Source organism: Vigna umbellata, chromosome 1, assembly GCF_029865625.1.
Source record: "Vigna umbellata cultivar VRB3 chromosome 1, Vumbellata_1.0, whole genome shotgun sequence".
Taxonomy (NCBI): Eukaryota; Viridiplantae; Streptophyta; class Magnoliopsida; order Fabales; family Fabaceae; genus Vigna; species Vigna umbellata.
The window spans coordinates 29,956,968-29,981,317 of record NC_142165.1 but is presented as its reverse complement, the minus strand read 5'-3'; the positions used below and the strand labels follow the sequence as shown (position 1 = coordinate 29,981,317).

The 24,350-nt window shown below is 33.3% G+C and overlaps 1 protein-coding gene across 1 annotated transcript; it reads left to right on the top strand.

The window, feature by feature from the left end:
* Positions 1–9,326: 9,326 nt before the first annotated feature.
* LOC124841606 (ubiquitin carboxyl-terminal hydrolase 16-like) lies at positions 9,327–17,292 on the top strand. Its single transcript, XM_047317906.2, has 11 exons — positions 9,327–9,969; positions 10,970–12,098; positions 12,179–12,267; positions 12,483–12,568; positions 12,660–12,822; positions 12,911–13,031; positions 13,212–13,369; positions 15,462–15,546; positions 15,620–15,829; positions 16,219–16,280; positions 16,397–17,292. The coding sequence occupies exons 1-11, from the start codon at positions 9,680–9,682 to the stop codon at positions 16,824–16,826; spliced, it is 2,823 nt and encodes a 940-aa protein (XP_047173862.1). The 5' UTR covers positions 9,327–9,679; the 3' UTR covers positions 16,827–17,292.
* The last annotated feature ends 7,058 nt before the right edge of the window (positions 17,293–24,350 follow it).

Here is a 24,350-nt window from a genome sequence, read left to right as displayed (position 1 = left end):
CGAAATTTTTTGAAGTTGGGGTGAATGTATGACCCATAAAAAAATAAAAGTAATTTATATATGTTGTGGTTTTGAATAATTATTTATGGTGTGTATTAGTATGTAGAATGTATGATGAAAGTTGTTAAAAAAAATGGAATTGATATAAATGTTATGAAATTCAAAATATAAATATTAGTCAAGGGACTTTGCATGCTAAATAAATCATGCATGTGCAAACAAACAACTTTAAGAAAAAATAAATAATAAAATAAAATATGTTAGTAATGATTAATCAAAAATGGACATTTAACTTTTTGAAATGCACATCCAACTTGGCAATCAATGTAGATTAGCTAGAAAACAAACATAAAACCATGCTTGAAAATCATACATGAAAAAAAAGAAGAAACATATGGGACCTATGACCAAAATTTTCAAAGCTAGGATTTTCTATAAGTTTGAAATGATACTAAAAGCCTCAATACGGGAGTGAGAAGAAAGAAAAGGCTCAAATAAAATTTTAGTTTACAAGAATAGGAGAGTTGTTTTCTGGAAGTATAAAAGAGTAAGGATAAGCAAAGGAGGAAGCTTGAGATTTAAAGCACCAAGAGTTGGAAATCTTGATTGAAAAAGAGGTACGGGAACTAATCCTTTCTTATATATCATATTTATACATGTTATGATCATGAATATGAGTTATGAACATGTTAAAATTTTGGTAATGGTAGCTATCTATTCATTTGTGTAAATTTAGTTTTCATGATTATAATTTTATTATTTTCGCGTTACTATGGTAAAACCTTCCTTTAAATTTTTTTACCGTTGGATTTAGCTAAACTTTTAATATATGAATCCTAAGATCTATTTCTTCACTTTAACCATTCGGATCATTAATTATAAGTCTGTACTTGGAGAACTAAATTCTACATGTTTGAGTAAATTAATTACCTTGTAATTTTGTTACTGAGTCCTCTCGGTAAAATATAGATTCTGACCTATTTAACCGTTAGATCAACCTGAAAATTTGATATATGCTTCTTAGGATATGTTACTACACTTTGACTGAATGGATTTGTAATTGAAAGTCTATGGTTTGACAAATTAATTTCGAAAGTTTAAAAAAATCTGATGAACATTGTATTTCTGTTCTTAAGTTATCATGGTAAAAGCTTCAAATCTATTTCATTTACCGTTAGATTGAGCCCAAACGTTAGTATGTAGTTTATAAGACATATTAAGTTATCTTGACCGTTCAGATTTGTAACTAGATGTATGTGATTAGAGGAATTCATTCCGCATTTTGAGTATAATCGAAAACCACTTAAATTCATATCCTTATGTTACCTCGGTAAACCCTCAATATCTACCTAGTTAGCAGTTAGATTAACTTGAAACTTTAATATGTAGTTCCTAACACATAGTGAATTACTTTGACCATTCAGATTTTAAGTCGGAGCTACAAATTTAGAGATATAAGTTTTGTATCTTCTCAGGGATCTCAATATTGCTTAATTTCTGTTTTTGGGTCATTTATACAAAAATTATGATTTTCTCCTTATTAACCGTTGGATCAGACTGAAAAGTTTACCATATGATCTAAACATGTTGTTAATTAGTTTGATTGATTCAAATCTTTAATTAATTATATGTGTAAAAAGTAATCTTTCCATGAAATAGTAAAAGTTATTTGTATTGGGTAAAATCTTGAGTAATTATATTCTTAAATTGTATGTGTAGTTGTATTTTGAGGATTGGAAGATAAGTAATATAATATATTCTATATTAGAAATTAAATTGTATTGAAAATTACTGAGTTTGTAATCATTATTTGAGATAAATCATGCACTATAAATCAGTTGATGGTAAATTTGGATTGGTAGTATAGACATTCTTGCCATAATTGTAAATCCGAACTTTATTTATTTATTTTCCTACGACTTTGGTAAGTCAAGAGGGGAGAAGTTTGAAGCCGGACACTACTTTGGTAAGTAGGTGGGAGGATGAAAGGTTAGTGTGACATAAATCGTACTACTTTGGTAAGTAGGCGGAATGTCCCATGCTATGGTACTTTGGTAAGTAGATAATATCACTTTGTTGTTCTACTTTCGTAAGTAGACAATATTACCTTGTTGTGCTACTTTTCCAAGTAGACAATATCACCTTGTTGTACTACTTTGGTAAGTAGATAAAAATCACATGGTTAGATTACTTTGGTAAGTAGTCAGTATCACATGGTTATGCTACTTTGGTAAGTAGACAGAAGGATTGTTGACTGCTTTGCTTTGGTAAGTAGGCAGGTTAATAATATCTTGTATTGACTCTAGTAAATGGACTAATGATTTTGACTTGAGAAATATTATATAGTATCAATGTAATAGTCTGTTCTTAAGTATGTTGGAGATGCATGAATTGGACTGATTGCCACACTTGTGATATTAGTCAGATTATGGATGATGTATATTTCTTGATTTGGTTAGCTCACCCTACTGTTTGTGTTTGTGTATGTGAATGCAATGATCGTATAATGTGTGATATTATACGAGAGCAGAAACTATTTCAGATGAATTAACAGATGGTTCTTGGCTTGTTAAGAAGATAAGAGATCTGCTAGAAAATAAAAGAGACATGGGGAATTTCAAAATAATTATATGTTTGAATTTTCGAACTGTGTGAAATTTTAAATTTCAGAATTTTATGAACTGTGTGGAATTTTATTTTCGGAAAGACTTGTGTTGTAATAAAGAACTTAATATTTTGTTGGTGTTGAAATTTGTCAAAAATAATATATATATATATATATATATATATATATATATATATATATATATATATATATATATATATATATATATATATATTGTGGAACATAAATCGTAACGCCTAATTCGGTGTGTTACATAATAGTCGTTAGGTAAGACAACTTGTCAGAGTAGACATTCATTTTATGTGCTTTGCTTGAAGTAGGATGTACGTTCCTCTTAGATATGCCCTCAAGTGAAAAAAATTCTGTGAATATCTCATTTGTCTCTAACGTCCATTTTTTATATTTGATTTGTAGCTCTGTGGATGCGTGTAGAATAACTTATCTGCAAAGAGTAGAGTAAATTTTGCATGCAGTAGATATGTCTTTTCTTATCACTTTTGTTGTTTCTGAACATTGAGCAATTAATGTCATTTATTGCTTGCTCAGAACAACAAAGTGCTTTTTGATTTCCTACTGTTAGTTAGTTTTTTTCAATTAAGCTCTTTTCTAAAGATATCAAGCTTTGTATAGAGACTTCATCATTGGACAAAGTATTGTTTAAGCTCATGGTATCGTTTAGTCAAGTAAACGCTTCTTTTGGTTTTGTATTTTTTTAAACAAATAACATTTAGTTTATAAAAGCTTTTCTTTTTTTATTTTAATAATTAAGGTCTTTTAACGTGTTTTGTTAGAGACATTGTCTCAACTGTTTTGTTTCCGAGAGCTATGTTGAATACCTCTTTCAAGTATGATAAACATCAAGCGTTTTACTTCAATTCTCTTAGACGCTTTAGGCACCATAGCATTTAGCCATGAGTTTGGGTGTTTTAGCCTAGATGTTTTTCTATTACCTAAAATCCTAAGTTCTTTCCTAAGCTTTTCTACGTTGTGGATTCTAGTTCTAAGTCTTTCTGTAAGTTTTCTATGTTTGGGGATTCTAGTTATAGGTCTTGTGTTTTCACGTTAAGTTGTTTTCAAATTATTATCCCATTTTAATGTTATTTGATTAAAGTTAAAAACATGAGAGCATTTTAGGCACATAGACAATTTTGTCTTAACAGATAAGTGCTTCCTTTTGCCTTGTGTGCATGGAAGGGTTATGCAGGTATTGTGCCTTCCTTGTGTGGAGGTGAAGGTGTCTTTCTTGTCCTTGTGTGGCAGGATTACATGTTCCTTAGCTAGAATGCAGGACTACTCGATTGTATCTGTATGGGAAATCTACAGATAGAGCTGTAGGAGCGGCTATAGTCGGTGAGGTAGGGTACAAGAGTGTGACTGATTCTTTCCACTATGGTGTTATGGTACGGTGATGCTCATGGTGTTGTTCATGACTGGGATAGTCATAATGGTGGTGTATCAATGATGATGATCATGGTATTTGAGATACTTTAGGTGATGCTATGTTGATATTTGTGTTACTATAATGGTTATAGTAAGTAGTTAGCATAAACACTAATGAGTAGATAGACCAAGGGTCTCTGTGTGAGATGTTAGTGATAACATCAATGGTTAAAGATCAAGGATCGAGAATCGACTAATTCATTGTGTTTGAATTGTTATGTTAGAGGATTATGAATCTTATTGTTATTACTATTATGTATGGGGTGTTTGATTATTGTTGATATAATCAATATGTTTATATTTTATTATTATGATTGTTTTATCGGTAGCTTACCTTATACATGTTTGTGTTTGTGTGTTGTGAATGATATTATCGATGATGATCGTATAATGTGTTATACGTGAGCAGATGATGTTGTAGGTGATGCTAAAACATGATAGATTTGAGAGATGACGGAGAACATACTTGAGATTTTTATTTAAAGTTATTACATTTGAACTTTAAGATAATGTAATTGTAGTTGTTTTATTTTCTTCCTTATTTTTATTAGATGAATGTTTTGGAACTATTATGTTTTGAATAAATTATGCATGTTTAAATGTCAAGTTTTTAAGAATACGTTTTCGTGTTATGATAATGTTTTGAATTTTACCTATTTTTGAATAAGCCGTGACACCCTGAAATTTGGGGCGTTACGCTACCTGGTATACTTTTTGGTATATTTGGTTGTTGCGTGGGCTCCCAACAAGTTTTTGGCACCATTTTCGGAGATTTGTGTCAAGAAAATATTTGTTTCAAACCATATTGGACAATGTATAAATTGTAATTAGTTGTAGTTAGTTTGACAGATTTTAATTTTGACTGTTACATTGATATTTTGCACAACTTTCTGCATAAATTTTTTGTAGCATTTGTGTTGCTTACCAATGTTTGTGTTGTTGTGTATGAAAAAAAAGAGACAAAAAGATGTTATGTTATTCGATCTTAATATTGAACGCACAACAAGAAAACTCAACAGCAAAAGCAAAAGGTTAAAGAAGCTTTTGAAGTAAGAATTGCAGCCACAAATAAAGGTTGCAACTTTACACATTGATTTGGACACTCATTATTCTATTCAAATGACTACAAGAAACAATAGAGGAAGATTGTTGGAAGATTACATCAACAACATGGTCCACATTACTTCTCAAGCAATGCTAGACTTAGTAAAGGCATGGAGATGAAGCTTACATTACTCTCTCAAATAAATAAAAAAACAGTTTGTAGAACTCTTGGAATAAACTTTATCCTTTTAACCATTTGTATACTTTCAACATCACCTCTAAAAATAATAAGAGTGAAGGTGGTTTTAAAAATATATATACCAAAAGATTCATTATATATATATATATATATATATATATATATATATATATATATATATATATATATATATATATGATTATATTATACATTAATCATGTCTATAAAATGTTTTAATAATATTTGATTAAAAAATTAAAAAAAGTAACTTTTTTTTTTTAAATTCGAAACCGAGAAAATCAGTTTAAATTGGACACACAAATATTTATCCCAAATTAAAATATTAAGAACATAAAAAGAAACATGTTTGCCCTCTTTTTTCGTTTTTACTTCATGAAATTTCTTATTTTCATTGATGCCTCGCATTATTTCTTCCTGTCACAAAGTCCTTCCAATATTTTTCAACTAAATACCAAAACTCGGTATATTATTAATTAATACTTTGTCTAAATATGAATATAACAACCATCATACATCATAGGTACACATCTCTTAAGAAGATGTTATTCACATTACTGAAATCCTTAATAGATTTCAAAATTTTGTTGTGGAATATTGCAAAATTGAGCACAACATAAAAATCCTACATAATCTATGAAAAGTAAGAGAATCCTAAAAAGAAAATGCAGGTATCTTATCAAGAACAAAGACTAAGTACACAAGATTTGATGAAAGAAAATAAAAGGAAAAAAGGAATATGTTACAAATGTTAGAGACATTTAGATACACCAAAGTCTGATTATCTCATCATCTCAAACTACAAATGGATTAAATCCAAGAAAAGTCAAAGAAATAAATCACTTATTTGAAAATATTGATTCTAATAATAACTCTAGTGGATGAAAACAATGCTAAGATTTGTCTAATCATAAAAATTCAAGAACAAGATTGAAAGATATGCGAGAAAGAAATTAAAAATATTGTTCCAAATAAGATATAATTCTTCCATTTCCAAAAATTGAAAGAATACTTAACATAAACAAATATGAAGTAACTACACATAATTTTAAATATATATTTAAACATTACAATAGAAAAATAGATAGTAACAAAATATTGAATATACATATATACAATCATTATTTGACAAAATTTGGAAAAATCTAAAAATAATTAATTATAAGATCATCTAAAATATAATAGTATTAGTATTATTATATTTTATTGATATTATTTTGTTTAATAGTAAAAATACAGTCTTAAATTTAAGATCTTTTATATAAGAAACTTGCGATGCATTTTTTATTTTATAAAATCTAACTTAAACATAAGAATCTCATTATAACTCGGATTTTCTTAAATAATATTTAAAATAACATATTCTAATTTGTATGGCAAAAAAATAATATTATGATATGAAAAGTAATACATCCATTCTCTTTAAAGAATATATTTAAAAGAAATTAATTAGAAAGTCAATAGCTCGTGTGATAGTGATTGTTATTGTCAATAAATGGTTTTCTCCACGAGATTTGGACTTTTGAAGAGTGAATAGAAAAACGTATTTCATATCACACCCACTCACCAATTTCATACCAGACCAACTATTTTGATTTTTCTTCCTATTGTTAGGTGGGTTACATTAAAGTTTATTTTGAATAATTGATGCTGAAATTTTATACTTTTCGTATAAGAGTTTGTTACATGATAACATAAAATATTAAGTAATACTCGCATAGATTTTAATGAATATTTGATAAATATAATTTCTTTTGTTTACTGCTAAGAACTATATTATATGCATACGGTAGGATAACTAAAATAACCTCGCAAATTAAAATTAGGAATATACTCACGAGGTGTGATTATTTGAATATAAACAAGTGCGTTCTTTTAATAAATCTGAATTTAATTTATTTATATTTTAATTTTTAATATTTTAGTTTGAGTTTATGATTATTTTTTAAAATTATATAGTTGAATTGGAATTAAATTATTTTTTATAATGCATAATAATTTCAATAGAAAATATTATAGTATTATTATTTTTTAGAAAATAGAAGTGTTATTATGATAAAATGTTTTTAAAAGAAAAGAAAATTAAAAAAAATATTACTTTTAGGAAGAAATACAGTTGAATAGTTTAAGAAATAAAAAAATTATAATAAATCTTATTTCAAGTTAATCAATTATTATAATTATTTAAGACATTTATAAACAATATTTATATATAATAAAAACTTAAATATTTCATTTGTAATAATATAAAATAATAATTAAATGATGGAGATAATAAAATATGATTGTATTGATACGTAAGATTAGTTATATTTTTTTATCTTAACGTGATCACATAAAATATTATGGTCTGAAATTATATTATATTGTTATTTTTGTCATATTCTTAATTTTTTTTAATATATAAATGTAGTTATGCTTTAAGAAGAATTTATTTGGAAATCTGGAATATCCATATTTTAGAAGATTTGCAAAATCTTTTTATATTTATTTGTGTTTATTGCTACATTTTCTGTAAGAATGATGATTGTAAGTGGGAATAAAGAAAATATGCTAAGTCATATTAAAGGTACGGTATATTGTAATATATATATATATATATATATATATATATATATATAATTGTAGTATATTTTTTAATCATAAAAAATTTCTTAATTATTTTAATTATCTATAAATTTTCAATCAACAACTTTTAGAAAGATTTGATAATGTTTTATTATCTTAATACAGACTACCAACTCATTCATTAGAAATTATGTTTACTATTTATATGATTTCTTTACACTTATATTTTTTTAATATATAATATACACTTATTTAAATTTGAAATTTTTAATATAAACTTAATTAAAATATAGACTTTTGAAATATCAGGAGTTTTATAGTTATTTATAAAATATGAATAGTTATATAATAAATTCTATATTTATTAAATGTTTGACAATACAGAATTAATGAGAAACTCATTTGAAATTTCATGAAGAACTCTTCCTTTCTAAATAAAGATTGAATGCAGACTTAAATGGTTAAACGAATGTATAATGTAATAACTCTCTTGAATTTTTTTTTATTTGATATTTTTTATTTTCTTTAAAATTTAAAATGTTCTTTTACTTAATATTGCAACTATAATTAACCATGCTACCATATAATGTAAAATCGATGCAATTAATAACAGTATTAGATAAGGACAAGAAAAAAAATATAAAAAAATATATTAATTTATCTTCACAAAAAGAGATAAATCAGTTTTTTAATTATCTAATTATGTTAATCCACAAAAAATTTCAAGTTTTACAAGCCCTTAAGAAAAACAAGAAAGCACACAATACAATCTAAAATCTTATATCTTATAAGATATACAACATCATTTGTGAAAAAATTGAATCCAAATTAAATTAAGAATAAAAGAAAGAATGACGACTTTAATGTAAGATTATCAATCTTAATATAATGATTTTAGATGAATAACTCTACAAAGATGTTTTCAATAATATAAAACTTTTATTCAAATGTTTTTCAAAATTACAAGTATTCTTGTTAATTAAATTTGAATTGTTCCACATTTAAGAAAAAAAAAGAATTATAACTTTACAAAGAATATAGTTTTAACCAAATAAAAGTCATTTTAGTATGTTAAAACAAAGCCAAATGAAATTTCAAACTAAAAGGAGATTTTCATACATTAAATTGCTTAATTAGTTTTAGTCTAATAAATTTGTTGAAAGTGGACTGTAAAAATGGTTAAAAAAACTTATAATTAAAGACAAATTAAAGAATTTGTTTTTACATCAAACTCTAAATTTTGTTAAGAATTTATTATAAGGAGTGTAGGAATATTTTGACGAGGGAATATAAAATTCAGTCAATTCAGTGTTGCTAAATTCCTTTCCTCGACCATCAATTTCTTAAATTCCGTAACAACCTATCTCAACGGCAACAATTAAATATTAATTATATATTATTTTATTTACCAGCCTCGTTTATCTCTCTTCCTCCTAATTCCAAATAAGGTAAAATTCCATTTCCTTCATTCTTCTTCTACAGCAGAAACAATCCCCTTTGTTTCTTCTCCCTTCCCCAAATCGAAATTTGCAAAGCACTTTCATCGTCTTCTTCCTCTTCCGTTAAAATTCCAATTCCACACACTCACGCGTGACACGTCACCGACCTTCACTCTGCTGCTTCCAGCTACTTATGCCTCCTCTCCCACTCCCATACTCGTTTTTTCCCGCTAACCTCACCCGCGTCGCCCTCACCGCCCAGCCAGAGAGAGATCCCTACCGCGATCGCTCGCTCTCACACCGTCCATGCGCCCCCGCGCGCGTTCCCTCGCATTCGCTGGATAAATGCGTGTCACTATCGATCTAGGGTTTCGGAGCCTGGTCCTCGTCGTGGTGGTCTGCCTCTTCTTGCCGGCGATCAGCTTCGTGCTCCGTCGCAGGTTGCGGCGCGCGGAGTCCAGGGCGGAGGAGATCAAGCGGCTGCTTGTTCTCGCCGAGGAGGAGACCGTTAGGGCCGAGACCGAGGCTTCGTATTACCGGTACGGTGTCGTTTCGCTCCCGAAGAACAAAGTATGCGCCGTGTGTTTCTCTCCCACCACTACACGTTGCGCTAGGTGCAAAGCGGTTCACTACTGGTACGCTCTCGATTTTAATTTCTTCTATACGGTTAATTATACTTATTTATTTTTTAATTTTTCTCTTTGCTGGCCATTTTTGCTGTGCTGAGTTGCATAATTTTTCTCTTTCTGTAGGTGTATATGTAGCTAATTAGCCGTTAGGATTATGAGGGGATAGATCCAAATTTAGGTGCTCATATTCTGCAAATTGGAAATAGAAGAAAAAAACCGAACTCGTGTCTCTTTCTGCTTTTAAATACTGTGACTGCTGTGCTTTGTGTTGAATATGGATAATTATTTTTTGAATTATTTTTTTTTTGCCGTAATTCGTTACTTGCACGGGGTTCGCTATTGATTTCGTGGTCCTTTAGGGTTGTTTTTGTGGAGTGGGTTCCGTGTTGGGCGTGTGGCCTATGATATGCTTAGTTTGCTTGTAAGCCGCAAAGGAAAGACATGCAAATTCTGTTGCTTCGTCCTTGAACATGTTAAACGATCACGAGATCAATTGTTTGTAGCTTTCTACAAAATGAAGGTTTGTTGTCTGTGAAAATAAAGAATCGTGTAAGTTTGGGTATGAACATAAAACCGAACTTGAACACTCTTTCCTTGTGGAAACTAAATTGCGTGTTTGGTGTCCAATCTGAAATATACATATTGCATGTCTCATCGTCATATAAAGGAGCAGCTACTCTTTGTAGCTTTTAGAATTAATAGGAAAATTGCAAGTCTGTAGTAAATCTGAACCAAACATGTGTTATATTAAATGTTTTTCTGAAAGTTTAGGGAATGAAATTTTATAGCCGGAAGTTATACATTCACGTTTTAAAGACCTTCTTTAGGTTCTTGGATTTTTGTGTTCTTGCACAGTTTTTTGAGTGATTTAACTGACATGACAGAGTCCAATCAACGTTACAAAGTTTTCTGATTCGTTGTTTCTCCTCTGCATATTTCTGTCTTCTTACTTTTAAAGAAAATTATTTGGTCAATATTGCTGACTTTTATTTTTCATGTGTTTTAGTTCTGGAAAGTGCCAAATTGTTCATTGGCGTCAAGGTCACAAAGAAGAATGCCATCCTGCCATCGCAACTTGCGAGACTGATGACTTGGTTAGTGATCTTGGAAAGAACGTGGCAGATCCTGATGCTCGCAGAATCCATGAACAGAGTTCTCAGACTGAAAGCACAAAGTATGCAACAGCATTTGAGAATCCCTTGTTGTCTGAAAAGAGCCGTTCTAATATTTCACGAGCAAATGATGATAGTGCAAGAGATGACTCTCTTCAAGAGGGAAATGTTACAGGCTCTAATTCTGAATTATCCAGTAATTCATTTTCTGGATTCTCAGCGTCCACTGGTGCCAGTGAATCATCTGATGATTCTTCTGTCTGTGAGAGTGTCATCTCAAATGAACACGAGAGATCTGAGGGACATATGTTTTTGAATCACGCCCATGACACTTCTGATACCACTTCAAGTCATAGCAACAATGATGAATCCATTCCATTATCACCTAAGTTTGTTAGTTTGGTCGATTCAGTAGATGATTATCCAGAAATGCATAAATTATATCAAGTTACACCTGGTTCGGGAAAAGAAGAGAGTAAGCTCACATCATCAGATGGCAGTTCTGGTTTGCGTATGCGGAAAAAATCAACAATTGAGCCTTCCACAGTGTCTTCTGGATTCTGGAATGAAACACTTGATTCAACAAGGTTAAAAGATGACTCTAATAGTGACCATCTTCCATCCCAGGGTGATTCTTCTCCAAAGTCAGTTGAGAACAATATGCCAGGATCATCATCTTCAGAGAAAAATGTAGTTGATTCTTCAGGTTGTGCCGATGCTGTGAGCGTCCATAATTTTCAAACACTTGGTTCTAGGGTATCAAATCATGTTATCAACCCTAGTAGCACCTTGGAGTTAGCTGAAAGTAGACGTCAATCATGTGCATTCGCTGATACAAAATGTGGGAATAAAGGCATCCAGTCTGGAACTGGTACTTCATCTAGGGTTGTTGGCTCTCCAAAGTCTAAGAATGACCTAGAAACATCTGTCCTGAAAGCTTCTGATCAGTTTAGAGGATCAAAATCATCTAAACCTTTCCCATTAGCATTTGGGAGTAATATCACTGGAAAATATAGTGACAAGGTTACTACTGAAGAAGTCTTTTTACTTTCTTCTGTGCCAATAGGAGCTAGTATCTGACATTCTCCTCTAATTTGTTGCAGGGTCATTTTCCATATGATTTGTTTGTCAAACTTTTTAACTTGAACAGAGTGCTGTTGCAACCATTTGGTCTTGTAAACTGTGGAAACAGGTAATTTGAAATTATTTGTGTGCACTATTTATGATATTTTTATTAAATAATTTAATAGTGTGGGTGCGTTATGCTGTTCCTTTCCATGTTGGTAATTGATTGATCTAAATTGTTAGTTTCTTGTATTTTCTTATAGAATTTCTTATAGAATCGACCACTTACCACCTGTAGAAGTGGATTTACTTCTTTTTCCTAAATGTACTGTCATTTTGCAGCTGTTATGCTAATGCTGTACTCCAGTGCTTGGCTTTTACACCACCCCTGACTGCTTATTTACTTCAAGGACTTCATTCTAAATCATGTATGTATGCAATCTTAGTTTCATATTGGAATCATCATGCACTTGAATACTGTGTTAATGTTCCTGGGGTTAATATTTAATTTAATTCCAGGTGCAAATAAAAAGTGGTGTTTCACCTGTGAGTTTGAAAGTTTGATTTTGAAGTCAAAAGACACAAAATCTCCCATCTCACCTGTGGGCTTACTCTCTCAACTACAGAATATTGGGAGTCAACTTGGTAATGGAAGAGAAGAAGATGCGCATGAGTTTCTAAGGTATTATATTGAATCAGTGTAATTTGATATTTTATAATTCTTGTAATACATTTCACTTCAATTTAATAAGTCGCGTAACATTTAAAAGGCTTGCTGTTGAGACAATGCAATCTGTTTGCCTTATGGATTCTGGGGATAAAACATCAGACTCATTAAAAGAGGAAACCAATTTAATGGGCCTAACTTTTGGAGGATATCTTCAATCAAAGGTAAATCTTTTTTCTATCTGAAAAAATTGCGATTATCTGTAGTTGTTTTTATAACTTCCCCAATTATGGGTATAATACAGTGTTGGGTTGTTTTTTAAATACTTAGAGCTATTATTCTTGCCATCATTTGCTGATGGAAGTAAGATGCGCAATGATGTAAAGCTGACAATCTATTGGCAGGTAAAATGCATGAAGTGTGGAGGGAAATCTGAGCGTCAAGAAAGGATGATGGATCTGACTGTTGAGATAGATGGGGAGATAGCAACCCTGGAGGATGCCCTTCGACAGTTTACAACTGCTGAGACTCTGGATGGGGAAAACAAGTACAACTGTGTCAGGTTGGTTTCAAATATTATCATTGCTTGCTGTTGCTTTCAATATTATATAACTCAACAGGCCCAAAGAATATGTTGGTGGTGGATACCATATTGAAGTTAGATGATATTTGCCTCTTTTAGTTTATTATTTTCATTCAAGAAAAATAGAGGTAGTGGAATGCTTACAATATTATATAACTAAACAAGCTCGAAGAGTATGTTAGTGCATACCGTTTTGAAGTTAGGTGATATTTGCCTCTCTTTTAGCTTAATATTTCCATTCGAGAAAAATAGAGGTAGTGGAACTTGAAGTTTTTGTTTTTTGTTTGTACTGATAATAGCAAGGCAATTGTTGTATAAGGTGTGTTGTAAGCACTCATAGTGTATTATCCATTCAAGAAAATTAGAGGTAGTGTAATTTGAATTTTTTTTTTTACTGATAATAGCAACATATTGAGGGTTTTTTGTAACTACTCATTGTGTGAAAACTATGAACATTATCTGCGAAAGAGTTTAGATATTGAGGGATTTTAGGGTTGGTTTGCATTAATATTAATCTGGGGTTTTAAGAACAAACTTCTAAATATCTCTCCAGTAAATGTGTGAGCATGACTTTGAATTGGATCTTGCAATTTATATATTAAATTGAAGGAGATAATATTTCATACTTAGAATCTGTAACCCTGAGCAGGGAGCTACAATAGAGGTTTGAAGACATCCCTTGTTTACTAGTTATAAGAGGAGGGTAACACCTGAAAATTAAACTCATACTTTTCTCAATATTTTAACTCTTTTGGATGAGTTCCTGACTTTGTACTACCTTTTATAAATTACATGGAAGCTAATGAAATATGAAAGAGAACATAATTTTTTTATGAGAATAAGTGAAATTGATTTGTATAACCTCGTATTAGTTTTTGAGAAATGTAGTATCTCTATTAAGGGCTTCAACATTTTCATTACGTGGTATGTGTTATGCTAAACTTTATGAGCTTTAGAAGGGTATGCCTGGTCTTTGTTGGGAAATTTGAATAATGCTAAACAATTAAATTAGAAATTCAACCAATTGCCTGTGTTTTCATTTTGTCATTTATTTGATTAAGTAATTGAATGACCCGTACTTACTCACAGTTTTTCTTTTATTTTTTAATAATTGTTTTCATTTTGTATATAAAAATAATAAAGTAGTGAAATTATTATCTAATGAGATATTATAAAAATTAGGTTGTATTGTTGTAATTGTTATTATTAAAGTAACTGTATCATATGTCCGTTTGGACTCGTTCCTCTAGGCCGAGCTCTCTAGACTGAGCTTTTCCATGCCAAGCTCTCCCGGTCGAGCTCTTCCATGCTGAGCTCACCAATCCAGGCCGAGCTCCACCTATCGAGCTCTCCTAGGCTGAGTTTCTCTAGGCCGAGCTTTCTAGGCTGGGCTCCCTTCTAACCGAGCTCTTCAGGCCGAGTTCCTCCAAGCCGAGCTCTCCTAGGTCGAGCTCCCCAAGGCTGAGCTCCTCCAAGCCAAGATCCCCTAGGTTGAGCTCACCTAGGCTAAGCTCACCTAGGCCAAATTCCTCCAAGCCTAGCTATCCAGGTTGAGCTCCTCTAGCCGAGCTCTTGAGGCTGAGATATCCAGGCCGAGCTCTCCATGAAGGCTGAGCTCTCCATCAAGGCCGAGCTCTTCATAAAGGCCGAGCTTTCCTTCAAGGTTGAGCTCTCCATCAAGGCCGTGCTCTTCCTCCAGGCCGAGCTCCTCGAGGTTTGGTAATGTACTCAAACCTCACATGACTGCATACGCTCACAGAATGAAACAACTCTGCTTTTTTCAGTCTACCTGTCTAATGAAATGAAAATCTTGTTTTATTTTATGGTCACCACCATGTTCAGGATTCATTGCCCAAAAGAGCATTGCTTTCTTGTTTATCTTCTTTTCCCTCTAGTGTTCTGTTGGCCAAAAATTGTCACGCTGTTTGTTCTGTTGTTTTTTTTTAAAACTTCATGTGTTAAGTGAGGTCATCTTTGTCACACTGTTTGTAGTACATTATTGTTTGAGTTTTATATCTTTTCCTTTCTAAGCTTTTGTAACTAAAATAGTTTCCTTTTCTATGTTAAACAGGTGTAAGTCTTACGAGAAGGCCAAGAAGAGGATGACAGTTTTGGAGGCACCTAATGTTCTTACAATTGCATTAAAGAGATTTAAGGTATTTTTGTGTTAAATTTAAGTTAAGGTTTTGCCACCTGTCTTGTATGAAGATTATATTTGCTGTTTTGCAGTCAGGAAAATTTGGGAAGCTCAATAAACCTATCCAGTTTCCTGAAATACTTGACTTGGCACCTTTTATAAGTGGGACTAGTGATTTGGCTATATACAGGCTATATGGGGTAGTTGTTCACCTGGATACTATGAATACTACTTTTTCGGGTCACTATGTATGCTATGTGAAGAATTTTCAAAGCAGGTGGTTCAAGGTCGATGATAGCGTGGTATGTCAAGTTTCCATTTATTTGAATTTCTGAGAGCATACTTGTATGGTTCTTATATATATTGTGGATTTATGCTTTCCCTTACCCATTGGTTATCATAAGCTGAAATTGCCATCTGTAGTTTGTTATAAGCAATATTTGAATAAAGTTTGAAGTACATAATCTTAGTGTATTTATATGATCTGTTTAAAAACAACTCATTATCTGTGATTCTATTATTTATATTGAAAACAAATTTGTGTCAAAAATACAATTGTATTGCTTATATTGAAAACTAATCTTGTACTTGCATTGTGTTTGTGGATTAAGATACAGAGTCTATTTTTGATCTATTTTCCACTGATGTAGCTTAGAACTCATTTAATCATCAAATCATACTTGTCTTGTAGGTGACATCTGTTGAATTGGAAAGCGTCTTGGCAAAAGGAGCATACATGCTTTTCTATGCAAGGTAACCCTTCTGATTATGGATTTATTTTTTGGTTGATATCTTATTGGTCACCGTCTTAGATTTCTTTTAATTATATCATATTTCATGCTTCCCTGACTCTCTGAACTTTCTGGTAGGTGCTCACCTAGGGCCCCTAGATTAATCAGGAACAGTATAGTATCTTCAGATTTAAAATGGAAACTCAATGGAAAAACTGCCGTAGTGAAGGGACGACTATCTACTGTTTCCGGTGCTGGAGTTAATTTGACTTCTGTAGATGGTTCACCTTCCTTTGATGCTATCTATTCAAAGTTTCTCCGCCAGAGAAGGATTTTGGAAGAAGATTCATCAAGTGATAATTCATCCCTTATAAGCAGCAATTCTGACGAAGGTTCTTGCAGTACAGATAGCACGAGTGATTCAACCAGTACGGATGACTTTGCTGATTATATTTTTGGTGATTTGGGACGCGGCTCAGGCGGCACGTTTAGAAATTCAGACTCAAAGATTTCCCCTTCATTGTCGTCTTCTCCCCACTCTAGATATTTTCCCTCTTGTGATATTTGACCCACATGATTCAGTTTTGCTGCATTCAACTGGGTTCCAACCACCTCCCCCAAGTTCAAAGGTGGAGATAGATGGTGTTTTGTACAGGAACAGGCTTGGTAGATAGTTAAAGGAATGGTGGAGGTGTTTGCCCTTTTTGATCCTGACAATAGAGCATAGGAATAGGAAGTTAGATACAAGTGGTAGGACTAGCGTTAGTTTTAGGGAGACTGACTCTGTACAGGGAGCAGGATAGAAATTGTGGTGTATCATGCTTGTATAAAGTCAAGTTATACAAAGGTTGGGATGCCCTGAACCGTAACCGTAAATAATAATATATTTGTAGGTTAGGCTGCTCTCATTCTCACCAAGTCCCAAATCATTTAATTGTTTCTACACATAAAGATTACTGTCATATTTTTCTATTTCTTCTGTAAATCAAAAACATTTGAGATATTCAGTAACAAACAATATACTGCTTATGTTTCTTTGCCCAAAAGCAAATAGGGCGATACTGTCTCAATATTTTATTTTAAATCTTGAATGTGATTGGAACGTGACTTTAAAAAAAGAAAAATCCTAATATTGATTATACTTTTAGAACTTGTACTACCAATCAAACAAGCTCTATAATGTGCTTAAAAATCTAATTCTTAATTAAGAATTAATGCTATTTGAAGAGATTAAAAGAATTAGCTTAGTTATAAAACATAGTTACTTTTTGGTTGATTGAACAAGACTAAATACTCAAACTTGTATTTAAAGAAAACGTAGATGCAGTACGTTCTATAATTATTTTGCGAGTTAACTAATAAGCTCTTTACTTAGTTTTAAAAGCTCGGATGTATGTTATGGAATGTGTTTTTCTTAAAAGACTGCTAAGAAAAGTTGGACGGAGGGTCTATTATAGTTCAAATATATTTCATTTTGTAAGATCAGCTTTGATGTTTAACAAAGTTGAATTAATCTGTAAATTCTTGGTGTTATAGAACTTTTAGATAGGTTATTATAATTCAAAAGTTCTTTAAATTATAATATGTAAGTAGTTAAACAAAACATAGGTGAGATTTTTTCATGTGATTTCAAGTATCTACTGGTTTTAGGTTTTTTCTTGTCTTTGGGCTGGGCTGCTCCAATCTGATAAGTTTGGGTGTTACTCACTCCACCACCACATTTTCTCCCTCCACCTCCCCAATTCTATTACATATTTTTTAAATTACAAAACTAACCTTTTATAATTACACAAATAACTTTTTTATTTTTTAATTCTAATTATTTACTTTAACCCTAAAATCTATCTTTCTACCCCTTCTCACCCACCTCCCAACCCCTCAGATTCTCACCTAAACTCCATCAGATTTGTTTCTCATCTTCCATTTTTCCTCACAAGGTTAGTGCTAATATTTTTAATTTTTTTTTAAATGCAATGCATATATATATCTGTGTTGTGTTGTGCTATGCGTTTTTTTGCTGTGTGCGTGTGTTGGGAGAAAGGAAGAAGATAACCAGGCCAAAAACGGATGTCGGGTATCCGTTTGGATCTGAAACGGATGTCGATATCCGTCGACGGATGTTGACATCCGTTTTCCCTTAAACGGATGTTGACATCCGTTGACAGATGCTCACATCCGTTTAAAGATTATACGATTTATATTTTAGGGTTTTGTTACGCACTTTTACGTCTCTGAACCTCTCACGCCTCTGAACCAGCACCTTGAAGCACCACCACACTGTGAGGAAAAATGGAAGATGAGAAACAAATCTGATGGAGTTTAGGTGAGAATCTGAAGGGTTGGGAGGTGGGTGAGAAGGGATAGAAAGATAGATTTTAGGGTTAAAGTAAATAATTAGGATTAAAAAAATAAAAAGGTTATTTGTGTAATTATAAAATGTTAGTTTTGTAATTCAAAAAATATGTAATAGAATTGGGGAGGTGGAGGGAGAAAATGTGGCGGTGGAGGGAGTAACACTCGATAAGTTTCGTACATTTTTGGGATGCACTTTTGGGCTGTGTTATTTGTTATTTGAGAGATAAATTTGAGAGAGATAAGTTTCCTCCACCACCCTAACTGCTACCTACAGCTCTTCAAAATTTTTTTAATTATAAAATTACCTTTTTTAGTTTAACCATTTATCTTTTTATTTTCATATGAGAACCCTAATTCACTACCTCTTATTTTTCCTCACAGCCACCCAGCCCCATCCCCATCCCCCACTCTCACTCTCTTTCTTTCTCTCCATCTCCATATCCGTTTATTCCCCTGCATTCTCTATATCCGTGTGGAATTCATTACTTTTTTCTTCTTCATTTTGGTCTCTTTGGTTGTGTTGGTGTTGCGGTGGTGTTGCGGTGGTGTTGCGGTGGTGTTGCGGTGGTGGTGCGGTGGTGGTGCTTTGTCCTTTAACGGATATCAATATCTGTCTACGGATGTTGACATCCGTTTAAGAATACAACACATATTCACATATGTTACGGTGTTCTTATATATTCAAACTTTGCACATATCTCCCACCATTGTACCTTCTTGCACCAAGCTTCCTCTAATCAATAGTAATGGAGCACCTTCTTGCACTACTATGAAACGAAACTTTGTTATCTCCAACCAAACACACCACAATAACCCCACACTACACCACCACACTTTCAACAAACAAAAATAACAATAAGGGAGAAGAAGATTGAGAAGAATTTCATTCAAGCGGAAGCGGAAGTGGTGGACTGTTGTGGAGGTACATTCATATAAATTAGTGAAGTGGTTGGTTGTTGGTAAAAAAATAAAACCAGAAATTAAATATTACAGAAGGGTAAAAAAGGAATGAGAATGTGCAGGGAGCTGTGTGTGGTGGTCAAGGGAGTAACTCTCGTGACTGAATGAATGAATTTAAGTGAATTTTGTGATAAAATATTTTTTTAAGGGATTTAGAGATAAAAGTTAATGGATATAGAAGTAAAGTATTTTTTTAAGGGATTTACAGATAAAAGTTAATAAATTTAGAAGTAAAGTTTATGAAAGTTTGAGTGATTTGGTTGATATAATAGATATTTTTTTTAGGGTTAAATATGCTTTTAGTCCCTCAACTATCAAGCGATTTTAGTTTTAGTCCATTTTTCAAACTTTGATATATTTTGATCTTTATCCTTAAGGAAACTATAACTTTTCATCCTCCAAAACAGACTCTTTAAAATTAGGCTGAGCTAGCTAACGATGTGCCACATCATTTTTTCTTTTTCTGACACTGAGTCAATCTTTCACTGCTTCTCTCCCTTCCTCTTCCTCTGTCTCCTTCCTTGAATCTTCACTAGCTTCTCTCCTTCCTTCTTCCACTCTTTTTGTTCATCCAAACCCCTGTTGACGTTACAACCGCACACCTCCTCTCCTGCCTTATCCACGATGCTTACGCAAGCAAACAAAACTCAACAATTTTCTTTTTCCTTTTTTTTTTCCAAAAGCAAGCTAACCTTTATAAAAGCACTTGGAAGAATCTGATTCCACCTTTGACTTCGATGAATCTGATCTCTAGAACTCTGTAAACTATTAACACTCCGACAAGTGTATTGAATCATATCAAGTAATAATAAATGGTAAGACCAAGTATCAGTTCCCAAGAGACTCATGACCTAGACATTCATGTGGGTTCTTGATTAATTAAGACTTGTAAACAATATCATGGTGTTTATAATGCAAAAAATAAATATGAATGCAAGTGTTGATCAATTGACTTGAAGAATGTACAGGTGATTGGTGTATAAAATATGGAATGATTATGTTGTTGGGGTTTTCGACTTATCCTATCCACTCTCATGTATTTATGAATTCATCTTCTTCATTATTGTTAATGCCACTTTCTAATTTACCTGAAACCCGATGTCCAGGTGAAGATAGCCTACTCTTAATTACTAGATCACAATGTCTTGTATCCCCAACAATTAATTATGCATTACATTCGCACAGAAGCTTAAAGGCAACCAACCCTCCTATCCCTATGTCTAGGTAATATTGCTTTTGGGAAAATTTCCCCAGTTCTAGATTTCCCCATATGTTTCCATATCGACAACATCAGTAATCATGCAATTGAATGAGTTAAACAAAGCATCCATAGAGCGTAGAGGAAAAACCCTAACAATTAATGAAGTAAAACATTTATAATATAAATCAATTCAATACATGAGAGTTTAAAAGGATTACATCGTTTCCCCAACAACAATGGAGGTTTAGTTCACCATAGACATGGTGAAACTAGATGGAAATATGGAAAAGAATGAAAGATAAAACCCTAAAAGTTGAAGATCAGAGCTTCCACATCCAAACTCCGCCTCCGAGAGATGAAAGGAGTGTTTCTGCGCCTCTTTTTGTCAAAAGATGTGAACCCTAGGTCGTCCAAAACCTTAAATAGTTCATAAAACAGGTCCAAGCCCACGTCGTCGGCGCTCAGCGCCCCAAAAGGGCGCCCAGCGGTGGTTGCGGCACTAAACTGACGCTCAACGGTGGCGCTCAGGCGTGAGACAGTGGTTGCAGCACTAAACTGACGCTCAGCGGTGGCGCTCAGGCGTGAGACAGTAGAACTTGGCGCTCAGCGCCCCAAAATGACGCTCAACGCTATCTACGATTCTTGTATGTGCTACTTTTCCAGCCTTTCCTGACTCCAACTCCTTGCTACTTCAAATTCTTCATCCAATTCATCTTAATTCCTGTCAAAACAAGGAAAACCAGACATAAAACCAATAATACCACCTTCAACTCTCTTATTCTCACAACTTAAGGAAAAGCATGATTTCAAGCTAGTTTCTAAGTCATAAAGGGTGTTTTTAATATCAAAATTAAGTATAAAAATAACGGTATTTCAACCGTTATCATAAACGCTAACTCTTCAAAATTCTATAAATCTGTACGCTCCTCGATACTTTGGGATTGCTGCCGGTGAACGTGCCAAACTGGTTGAAGATTCTCGGCAACGAGTACGGGCAAAACCGGTGGAGGAACTATATGTTTTGTGGATGTTAATAATTATTTTGTTATTTCGTACTGGTAGAGACACCGTAATGGAGCTGATGTAAATTATGATTCCTATCCAATCTTGAGATAGTTAGTTTGGAGTCAAGTGTATGGTGGAGAAACGCTCAGGATGTCTATATATTCTTCCTATTATAGGATTAAAGAATGCATGGAACCATAAAAAGCACATTAAACTTACATCAGACATATCCACATTGAAATGGAAGAAAAATAATGTAACCAGACTAACAAAAAGGAGTAATCAAACTGATAATCATTTGATTCGAGAATATCTTTGTCTTTGTTCATCCACTTCATTCATCCAATCATAGAGCCGTAAAAGTCCCTTGTACCAATAATATGTAGAAGTAACAAGAATGATCAATATAAAGACAAACACAAGAAACCGCTTCGCTCCAGAAATTATTTTCTGTTCAATGATTGATAAGCTGTCGTTGAAGCTATCAAATTAATACTACTTTTCAAGGCAACTTCAGTATTGCCAAGTAGTATTCAAGAAAGTAGACAGGGTTGAAGTAACCCTGAGTCGTCTCCCAACGAACACGGAATTGCTTTTGAATATCTGTGACTCTTACGAATGCTATGCAATGCTTATGAATAAAAGTAATGGTTGAAGAGTGTTTAAAGAATAAGAAACTTAAAAACAGTTACGATGAAATAGGCTAATTCCACTGCTTTTCCAAGATAGATTCATCATCGGTTATTCACGGATAATTGTTCAATTGATTATTGTTTAAGTTTCAAATTAATTAAAGTACATTCTTAATTAATTTGAGGCCGATCATGCATTTAACCAAAGTAAATTCTCAATCAAATGCAAAACCTTTCTAGATTATTCACAATAAATTCAACCAAAGTACATTCTCAATCAAATTCTATTGTGTTTAATCATGTCTATTCTTAAATCTCCTAACCAAATTAAAAGCTAATCAATCAAAGTAAATTCTCAATTGATTATTGTTGAAATTATTACTAATCAATCAAAGTACATTCTCAATTGATAGTAAAAACCATTTAATCATATGAAAGTTCCTAAATTAAATCAAAGTAGATTCTCAATTTAAACCTAGAAACCCTAAAACTCATATAATCAATATGCATGTAGATTCAAACACATTATGATGCAAAAATCTTTGCTTTTAACAAGATAGAGAGATGAAAGACATAGAGAGAACAACTTAAATCAATAATCAAAGTAAACAATTGCATTAACTGAACGTAACCTCAGAATCCGTCATGGAATTACAGCAGAATAGCCCTAGATGCTTAGCTCTCCATGAATGGAGTTGAATACAAGATGAAAGAAAAGTGAGAGGAGTATGAGAGAATGAATGAAGTGAAGTCCCCTGGGTCTCTTTAAATAGGACTTGATTGGGCTTGGATTCTGAGTATTCAGTTGATAGAATCTTTTATCTTATATCTTCCAAATAACTAAAAGATTTAGATAATTATAACATTATTTGGAAGATATTTTCTGTTGATATTCCCAAATTAAATTAATTCAACAACTGAATTTTATTTTTTTATCTTTTCTGACTTCCCAAAATTACACAAATGCCCTGAAACTTTCTCTATCTGCGCTTTAGCCCCAACTGAATTCTCCAAAATTGCACCAGAACCTCTGTTGACCAGCTTTGACCAGACTTAAGCAGTGTTGACCAGCTTTGACTGAGGAAGGGCGCGGCCAATGAGAGCTTGCCACGTGTCATTCCCCTTTCTCCCAAATTAGGGTTCAGATTTAGGCAAAGGCTTGCCGCTGCCGCTTGCTGTTGGAGAAGAATGGTGTTTCTCTTCTCCGTTTCGAATTTGTTCGAGCTTGCCCTGTGCGTCTGGTTTCTTGAGTTTGTCTCTTTGCAGGTGCGAGATGTGGTGATGGAGGAAAGGTTCACAGCGTGGTGGTGGCATGGCAGTGACGGCAACTGTTGATGGTTGCGTCAATGGTGCGCGAGAAGCGTGGCGTTGCGGCGGCCATGGATGTCGCGCTTTGGTGCTGGCGGCGCGACGAGGAAGATGGTGGCCTGAAGATTGTCCGGTCATGGCAGCGGCGTGATGGTGATAATTTCAGAGGAGGAGAGGCGCTGTGATGGCGGGAGTGGTGGTCGCGGCAACGGCGCGGCGGCTTCGAACCCTTGCGCGAAGGAGAAGGAAGGTGGCGGCGGTCTTGCGGCGTGGTGGCGGCGCGGATGGAGAGGCACCGTGGTGGTCTGTTGATGCGCCGACGAGAAAGGAAGGAGATGATGTTCTGGCCGTGGCGGCGACTTGCGGCATTGGCGGGAGTGGCGGCTGACGGCACTGGCGGCTAGGGTTTCTGTGGAGAAGGTGGAAGATGATGCTCATGGGTTAGGGCTGACGTGGCATGATCTGGTGGACTCTAGCTTAGGATGGGTATAGGTAGGGAAATTTAGGAGGTGTATTTAGAATAGGGTTACTGTTTGGCTTAGTATTGGGCCTGTTTAAGAGAAGAGGGGTGTATGTAAGGAAATTGGGAGGTGCAAGGGTAAAAGTTGCCTGTTTAGCCCATCTGTACATT